Here is a 9,687-nt window from a genome sequence, read left to right on the forward strand (position 1 = left end):
GTCTGTGGTGGCAGCCGCTGGGATGTTACACTGCTTTTATGCCTTGGCTGTGTGCCCGTCCGTTAGTTGGGCCTTCAGCTATCGATCGTCAGTGATAACAAGTGGGTGGGCTTGCTCTGAATCTGGGGCACAGATGTGTTTTATTTGGCTCATATGACATTTTCCTTTCCATTGAATTCATTTCCAAATTTTTAAAAATCCAGATAGTTTATGTAAGAATTTAAATGTTTATGTCTTAAAAACCCCAGTGATCTAACCTTGGACCTGCACCTCTTCTGTGACAACAGCCAGTTACAGCAGAGAAGAGGCCGCCTCTGCAGACTGGGCTGCACCCACAGCCCCCGCCGTGGTCCCCACCACTCTCTTATGGGCCCCAGCCCTGTCCACAGCTGCCTGGCCCTCACAGGCATCTGAGTTTGATTTCAGCTTTAAACCTGGGAATGGTAGAATTGCACCTTGTTGACCTACCCTGGGCCTGGGCGGCTCTAGATTAAGTGTCATGAGAAATTAAGAGCTAGACTAGGGAACAGTAGAATGGATGGAAGAGAGGGAGGGAGATCGTGGTCGAACACAGATCGTGGACCTGGCCCTCGGTCGTGCTGACTGAGCCCAAGATGCCGTGTGAGGTCTTCCTAACGCTTTGGGATAGGGAGTGAAATCTGAACTGCTAGGTAGACTGGGGAGTGGTTGGGACAGCTAGGTGACAGCTAACCTGACAGGTTATTTCAAAGGCAGATATTGCTTAGACCTACAGTGATCTGGACTGCGTTAAATTTCTCTAGGCCAGTCTGTAAAAGAAGATGTGAACGGAAGCAAGTGGACTGCCACGACCTTTGACACCACGCCGCGGATGCCAACTTACCTAGCTGCGTTTGCTCTCTGTGACTTTGACCAGGTCAACAGGACAGAAAGAGGCAAGGAGGTGAGTAAGGAGAGCTCCCCGCGGTGCAGGAACGTGTGCTGGTTGGAGATGGCTCACCCACTTTCCTGCGTCCCCTCAGCCACCTCTTGGCTCTGTCTCCCGAGCCTCATTAGAGCTCTTTGAGCAGCCCTTTGGAGAGGTTTCCACGGAAAGCTGCACATTAAGCTCCTTCCTCAAGGCAGCCGGTTTCTGGAGAGCTCTTAGAATGACTTTGAAGAAGGGCAGATCACTCTCCCCTCTGCAGCCCTTTGGAGAGGTTTCCACGGAAAGCTGCACATTAAGCTCCTTCCTCAAGGCAGCCGGTTTCTGGCTTGGCACAGAAGAGGAGAGAACGGGGAGGCTGCTGCAGCAGCACTTGGACACCTCGGCTCAGGTGTGACACCTGTCGCTTGCTGAGCCTGCAGTGTTGATACAGCCTTGAAGCTGGAGTGGCACTCACAGGTCTAGCGCAGTGCAGCCAGGCAGCAACCGGTCACGAGACAACAGGCAGGACCAACGGCGATGGCTGCTCTTGTGCAGGCAGGTTGAGTGTCATCCCTGTCCAGCTGCCGACCCCGGGGCATGCAGCACTTCCTGGAGCTGTGTAGCCCTCATTACACGGTAACTCCTTAGGAAAGGACTGAGATGGTGGTGGCTATGTTTTACACACTGGCTCTTCTCTCGTATAGTGTGGAGGTAGGGAAGGTAGATGCTTCAGGTCCCATTCTTTCTGTTAGGGCGTTGGGAAAGTTGTGACGTGTTTTTCTATGCAAAAATGCATCGTGCCTTCTCTGATGACCCAGCAGTCACGTCAGCTTCAGGGAGCTGAGGCCTCCCTCCTGGCTGAGATGCCCAAGGACTCAGGATCGTCCAGGCTTGCATCCTCGACGCGGAGACGAGGGAGCTGTGGGAGTCAGGCCGTCATCACAGGAAGAGTCACTCAAAGCTCCTGCCCCTCACTCCTAACCTTAATGGCGAACTTGTGATACTGAGTCTGAGCGGGTCTCAGAGCTGCTCCTACACTCCTTACCGAATGACTTAGCAGCTTGCTTTCTTCCTGCACTGTCGGCCTCAGCCTGAATTCCCTACAGAAGTGACAAGTAAATCCTTGACATTCAGAGATATGACATCAGCCAGTCAGACCCTCACGTACTGACTCATCTGCTCAGGTGCGATCTGGAGTCACGAGCTTTGAGCTTGGCACGTGGTGTGGACCCGTTGCTCCTGTAGCTGGTAGAGACCCACAGCGATCCCTCAGCATCCACATCTTGAGTGGCTTGTGACAGTAGGCACCGCTGCACCGTCACTAAGTCTCACAAAAGACCGCCCTGAAAAGAATGCCGTCTGGGGTGGAAGCAGACAGGAAGTGCAGTGTGCTAAGAAAGCCAGAGCAGTTAGCCTGGGGTGAATTATCAGTGGAATGTTGCATTTGGCCAGGGCTCAGCTGTACGAAGTGGGAGTCCACCTTCTACCCTCCACGGCTCGAGGAGGTGTGCTTGAGTAGTGTGTGGACAGCCACATGGAAACCGCCCATACTCCAGAGAGGGACTGCGACGTGGACAGTGCGGTTACTGTGCAGCATGAGGGTAAGGTGGGAGGGATGAGAACGACAGACGTTGAGCGAAGCTAACACGCATGCTTGTCTGCGAAGATACTCTTTTTGATGTCAAAATCTGTTGACTCAGGAGGGCCCTGGAACACACTGGTGGGCCAGGCATGGTTCTGAAGACACTTTCTATTTTTAAGATTTTTTGCTATCGGGTAAGTGCACTCACTGGAGAGAGACAAAGAGAGAAAGTGAGATATTGTCCTCCCAGAGGGAATGGCCATGCCAAAATCCCTTCTCCTCCATCTTTCTATCTGGGTTTCAGGCATGCACACGCACCTGCCCACTGTTTCTCAGGTGGCAGGGTCTGGGACTCAACCAGGAGTTGGCCATGTGAGTCTAGCACTTTTACCGCCACACCACTGCTGGCCCGATTCTGAAGAACTTGAAGCGGGAACCAGCAGTTAGCGTAATGGCTATGTTGCTGGACTCCCACGTAGTCGACCGCGGTTTGCGTCCTGGACCCAGTGGCTTAAAACTCACGCCGGGCGCGTGTGTGTGCGTGCCCAAGATCCCGAGAGGAGAATGGAGGAGAAGGGATTGTGGCGTGACCATCCCCCCGGGGGGTGATTTCTCGCTTTCTGTCTCTCTGTCTATCTGGCGAGCGCACGCGCCCTATAGCGAAAAACCTCTCCAAAAAAAAAAACAAAAGAACTTGAAGCTACTTCTCCAAATCGTTCATCTATGTTCTTGCTGCTCTGCCCGGGGCCATCCTCCTTTCTGCCCAGCTTGAAGTCACCATCATTTGTTTCATTTTTGGCGTACAGAATGGTTATTTATGAAAGGAGCCTTACATGGAAAATTAACGTATAAATATCCGCTGCCATTTCTGTTATTTTACAAAGGGTTACAGTTAAAGTGTTTCCATTGTCTTAACAGTGATGAGTGATAAGTGTTATTCCTACTTAGTGAGGCTTCGGTTGAGTAGGCCTCTGTCACCTCAGATGCTGGAACTGGAGAAGGGGGCAGAAGGCGTAGGTCAGGCCAGGCCTCCAGTGACCTGGGACCGTCTTTCCCAGCCTGGCGAGGGCTCTGCAGCAGGAAGGAAGCCCAGGACCGCTAATGAAGGGACTGGGCAGGAGCCTCTAACAGGTGGTTGGAGTCTGCGGAAGGGGAGTGTTCTTGAACACTGATGTCATTCAGACGCACATAATTCAAGACAAATTTCCCAGCAGAAATAAAAGCAGGGGAAGGCGCATGCATTCGTAGAGTGTACAGATCTGCAAATACTGTGTTGCGTTCTTTTTCTTAGCATTTTCTCCAATATTTTGCAGACAGCTCTTTCTCAAATTAATTGAACTCGAATCAGGACACGCATTTAACCCTTTATCCTCTACTTTTCATCCCAAGGTTTTTGAGTTTGTGCACATTCTTTAGCATTGATGTTGGTAACTCTATTAAAACTCATCCAGTTGGTACTGGTATAGTGTAAAAACTGTTTTTATAGTGCAAAAACAATGGATGTTCAAGCAAGTGCAGTTTAGTGATTAAAACCACTCCAGTAAATTCCAAGTGCCCAAACAACAGTATAGTTCCATAAAACTGACAAAACATGGCAGGGGTTTCCACTTACCTGCCAAAGTAGGAGTTTCATTTGGCAATAGAATAAAAAAAGAATGTAATTCACTTTCTTTAAAATCATAAGACTTGGAGCCAGCAGGTGGCACAGCGGTTAAGGAACTGGACTCCCACATGGCAGACTGTGGTTTGAGTCCCAGACCTGGCAGCTTGAAAATCACACCAGGTACATGTTTGTGTGTGCCCAAAATCCCTGGAGGAGAATGGGGGAAAGAGGTTGCTGTGTGACCGCTGTCTACTACCTGAGAGTCCAGTGACATAACCATTAAGCCATCTGCTGGTCCCTTGAGACATTTGTAATTTTTTTTTGAGGGGTTTTTGCTATAGGGCATGTGTGCTCGTCAGAAAGACAGAGACAGAAAGAGACAGAAAGCGAGAAATCACCCCCCGGGGGGGGATGGCCACACCGCAATCCTTTCTCCTCCATTCTCCTCTCGGGATCTTGGGTAAGCACGCACATGCGTCTGGCATGAGACGCAGGCACAAGCACCTGTTGTGAGTTTAAGCCACCGGGTCCGGGACTCGAACCGTGGTTGGCTACATGGGAGTCCAGCGGCATGGCCATTATGGCAACTGCTGGTCCCCTATTTATAATTTGCGTAGTTCGAATTTGTTTGACACGTACCGTCCTGTCTAACGTCCCCTCCAACAGCGCAATTCTACATTAGATCACTAGAAATAAGTCCTGACAAGGAAAGCCGGGTCCTTTTATACGGAGTCTACATTGCATTTTTGTGAAATTAGAGCATGGTGTGGGCAGTTCCAAGGACTGTTTATAAGTATAGAGTTACCCGTGTTATTTCAAAGACTGAGGGAACCAGCAGTTAGCGTAATGGCTATGTCGCTGGATTCCCACGTAGTCGACCGCGGTTCGTGTCCCGGACCCGGTGGCTTAAAACTCACGCCGGGCGCGTGTGCGTGCATGCCCAAGATCCCGAGAGTGATTCTTGAGAAAAAAAAAAAAATAAAAGACTGAAATAACTCGCTTTATGGGGGAATAATTTTTCAGAACCCGATGAACCTTCTGGGGTTTTCTCAGCACACATACACATTTAAACGTTCTGTCAAGTTTCTTCTGAAAAAGTAAGGCCTTAGAGTAACTCGAAGTTGAAGCAAGCAGGTTGCCACGTTCCAAATCGCTGTTGCTTTTCCTAACCACAGCTTCTTTGTCTCAATGTAGATACGCATCTGGGCCCGGAAAGATGCCATTGCAAATGGAGATGCAGACTATGCTTTGAACGCCGCAGGTCCCATCTTCTCTTTTCTGGAGGACTTATTAAATATCAGTTACCCTCTTCCCAAAACAGGTGAGCCTCCTTCCTCCTCATGCTTTTGGCTTCCTGTTCCGGGCCCCGGATTGAAGGCAGGCCGTACACACATGAGCCTTCAGGGACCCACTGTCACTAGCTGCGATTTCGGAGCAAGCTTCTTGGCCTCCGTCCCTACATCCTTCACCGTCCAAACACACGGAGGCCTCGGCTCTTCCTCTGTGCAGTGCCATGGCCGGTGGGAGTTCAGGAGCCCCGGGCTTCCATCCTCCTGGCCCTCGACGGCCTTGCGCTGTGGCCTCTCCTAATGCAGTGTGCATGCTGTGTGCTGGGTCCTTTTAGCCTGTGGGTTTGATGAGCTACCCAGGCCCCTGCGGTAAGTTTTTTTCCCCCAATAGTTTTTAGCTGTGAGTCAATGGATTCGAACATGGTGGTCCTGTCTATGAATTTTCATTGTATAAAATTGGAGTTTTATATGAAAATAATATGATGTGGTAGAGAATATGTAAATATTTGATCTCTCATCTATATGGGAATGCCCTTAAAATTGAGTTAGGGCCAGCAGGGGTGTAGTGGTTAAGACGCTGGACGCTCACATGGTCAAGCGCAGCTCAGGTCCTGAACCAGGCAGCTTGAAACTCATGTCTGGTGTGTGTGCACGCAGACGCAAAATCCCTCGAGGAGAATGGAGGAGAAGGGATTGAGGGGTGGCCGTCCCCCCTGGGGAGGTGGTTCTCACTTTCTCTCTCTGTCTTTGTGTCTCCGGTGAGCACACACACCCTGTAGCAAAAATTCTCAAAATAAAAGAAATAAAATTGTATGAGCCACTCAGCTCCGAAAGTTGTTGAGCGTTTCTTCTCTTTGAATTGAGAGTGTGTGTAAAGGAGGTTTGCTCCTCTGACCCGCTAGTTGAAGTATGTCCTGCCCGTGCTGCCAGAGGGTGCAAGAGGCGGGAGGGAGTATTTGAGAGCCCGCACCTCCTGAGCCAGGAGGCCAGGGTCTCTGCAGCTGGAGCATTCTGGCTAGAAGGCGAGAGGAGTGGAGGGTTGGGCCAGCTTCAGCCCTGCAGGGAGACTGCAGGTCACCTGCCACTGAGCGGGGAAAGCAGCTGGGGCCCAGGCTTGGGACCTCGGTGGCTGGAAGCTGCTGGGGTGACCCTGGTGGAGGCAGCCGAAGTTCCCTCGTGTTTATTTCAGTGACGAATTTGGACTTCTCCTTGATACCTTGTTCCCTGGGGACACCTCTCCCTCCGTCACTTTACTGGGTCCTACTCTGCCTTCTCTCCACTCCCTGGTGCGTCACCATCTCTACCCGACTGTCCTCTCGCCGTCCTTCCACCTTCCTCTTGCTATTTCGTCCTCCATGTAAAGCCAGAGAGATCTTTCCAGAGAAAACTGATCTTGCTACTGTCCTTTCTAAAATCTCTCTGTGGCATCTCACTGCCCTGGAGGTAAAGCCCAGACCTCCTCCCACGTCTTTATAATGGAGCGTCTCTTACCAATATCGGGGCATTGGGCAGCTCCTCAAGCGGGGGACGAAGGGGCCCTAACGCTGCCTCTGCCCCTCCTCTGCTCTCATCATCTCTGCTCCAGGCTCGCCCACATGCTGTCTGCACGTCCTGGACTGCCTTCCGTCCAGCGGGAGCAGGTCATCGTTTCTTGTATTTCTCAGCTCAGCGCCTCTTCCTCCAGGAAGCTGCCCCGACTCTTACTCATGCTTTCACAGTACCCTGTGCACCTCTCCACCTGGGCCTCGACCACCAGCACCCGGCCTCCCTCATTAGGCGAGGAGTAACTTGCCTTCGCGGAGTTGGAGGGGGTCAAACGATCAGTTCGTAATTCTACTTCCTTTCCTAACAGAGTATCAACCTCTGGAGGGCTGTGTACATATAATCTTTCATGTCATCTCAAAAAATGTTTCTCTGTGTGTTTCCGTAGTGTTGCTCAATCAGAACTTCATTTTGATGAATAGGTGATTAAAATAAATTTCTCTATTACTGGATCTTTAGGAGAAAGCTAAACTAACACTAATGAATGACTCTACCTCTTGGTTGAGTCACACACAAATTGAAACAGAACACAAATAAATAAATGCCTTCCCTGGCAGTGCTCAGCGAGGCAGGAGGACAGATTTGGGTCCTTCTCTCTGTTGTCTAGCTTAGCCTGTAACTCTTCAGTGAGCGCTAAGCCTGAGAATCCGGGGTCAGACAAATGGTGCTCACATATCCGTTATCCCAAACAACATTTTTCCTGGTGTTGCTAGCATTTTAATTCACTCTATTTAAAGTAAAAAAATTAATGGAAATAGCAGAATACAGGGGTTGGCAGGTGGTGTGGTATGTTGGACTTCCACATGACGGACTGTGGTTCCAGTCCCAGACCTGGCAGCTTTCCTTCTTTTTAAATTATTTTATTTAACTCTATTTATTTATTTTAATTTGACCAGAGAGGGATGGAGTGAGAGAGTGAGGGAAAGTGAAAAAGCAAACCTCCAGGTCTGGGATTCGAACTGCAGTTGGCCGTGTGGGAGCACAACACCCTTAATCACCATGCTGCTTGCCAGCCCAAGCGGCTTGCTGTCTTACTTTACCTCTCTCTGTCTCTTTTTGGTGAATGCACATATGCACGTGCTCTATAGCAAATTTAATAATAATAATGGATAAAATTAAATAAATAATTTTAAAAAGAGAGATCAATACTGGTAGATTAGTGTTTGGATTATCATACTTTTTTTTTTTTTCATCATAAGTCTATTTATTCCCTTATTTTCATTTATTATTATTATTTTTCATTTGGTATAGGGCACTGTGCTCACCAAAAAGAGAAAGTGAGACACCACCCCCAGGGGGAATGGCCATGCCACAATCCCTTCTCCTCCATTCTCCTCTTGGGATCTTGGGCACGCACGCACACACGCCCGGTGTGAGTTTAAACTGTGGTCGACTACATGGGAATCCAGTGACATAGCCATTATGCCAACTGCTGGTCTGGCATTTTTTTTTTTTAAATGGCAAGTCTCCACACGTTTTGGTTTGCTTTTACCAGCAAGTGTACTAGCTGTATGCGTATACATCGTATACGTTGGGATTCTCCAACCTCCGCCGTGGATTGCTATTGGTCTTTATTGTTACATGTAATAATAATAAAATTAAAGTGCACAATAAATGGAACACACTTGAATCATCCGGAAACCATCCCCTTTGGCCCCCAGTTTGTGGAAAAATTGTCTCCCATGACATGATTCCTGGTGCAAAAGGGTTGGGACTGCTCTTACGCAACTGCAGCAAGGAAGCAATAGGATTCAAGTACGACCTCATCCACAAGGCGGGGGACAGAGATCACAAGGAGTGACACTTTGCTGAGCACCTGGGCACTGTCCCTTTCCTGGACGCTGTGTGAACGTAGCAGGGGGCCCAGCTCAGTTCCAGTAGTCGAGCTGAGGGGATCGCCTCTGTGTTAGCACATAAACAACAAATTGCAGCAGTGAGAGAGAGTTCTGGCTCAGTAGGCGAATTCTTAAACAGAGGGTTTAAAAAGCGGTGATCGGAGTGTCCCAAATATATAAAGAACGTCTACAAATAATAAAGAAAAATACACTCAATAGAAAAAATAAGTAAAAGATAAATGAATATGAACTTTACAGAAAAGGATGCGTGTGACTGAGAAATTTATGAAGAAGTCATCAATGTCGAGAATTTCTCACTTTCTCTGAGGCTCTCCAACAAGTGCACGTGCCCCATAGCAAACCTCTCCCTATGAAGCAGAAGTGCTGGCCAGGCTGTGCAGAAAGTGGGCCTCTGAGGCGAGGGGCTGGGAGTCGCACAGCCACTGGGAGAACAGCGTGGCAGCTCCTTAGAGAGGCCTCCGCCGCCCCGCCTCCACAGCCGGCTGCAGTGCGCTGGGATGTGGAACTGAGGCCACGCGCTGACAGGGGCTTGAGCCCTGGACCCAGTGGGCCGAAATTATGCCAGGGATGTGCCTTCAGGGCCAGGACCCGGCACAGGTGACAGCAGCGTGACAGCCCGGGGAGGCCGCTTCGCTCGCTCTCACGTGGCATGTGCTCTTTCACAAATTACAGAAAACACAGCTAGCAGTGCGCTGGGATGTGGAACTGAGGCCACGCGCTGACAGGGGCTTGAGCCCTGGACCCAGTGGGCCGAAATTATGCCAGGGATGTGCCTTCAGGGCCAGGACCCGGCACAGGTGACAGCAGCGTGACAGCCCGGGGAGGCCGCTTCGCTCGCTCTCACGTGGCATGTGCTCTTTCACAAATTACAGAAAACACAGCTAACATAGGACTGTCTTATGACCAGTAGCCCAGCTGTGCTTCCACAC

The 9,687-nt window shown here is 49.9% G+C and overlaps 1 protein-coding gene across 1 annotated transcript in view; it reads left to right on the top strand.

The window, feature by feature from the left end:
* Window positions 1-9,687, top strand: part of LVRN (laeverin) — a 97,594-nt gene that overhangs the window by 27,670 nt on the left and 60,237 nt on the right. Inside the window, exons 4-5 of the mRNA XM_006158394.2 lie at window positions 783-922; window positions 5,266-5,392. Coding sequence (XP_006158456.1) covers window positions 783-922; window positions 5,266-5,392 — 267 coding nt within the window. The remainder of the gene's footprint in view (window positions 1-782; window positions 923-5,265; window positions 5,393-9,687) is intronic.

The sequence above is a fragment of the Tupaia chinensis genome, unplaced genomic scaffold (assembly GCF_000334495.1).
Source record: "Tupaia chinensis unplaced genomic scaffold, TupChi_1.0 Scaffold000591_1, whole genome shotgun sequence".
Taxonomy (NCBI): Eukaryota; Metazoa; Chordata; class Mammalia; order Scandentia; family Tupaiidae; genus Tupaia; species Tupaia belangeri.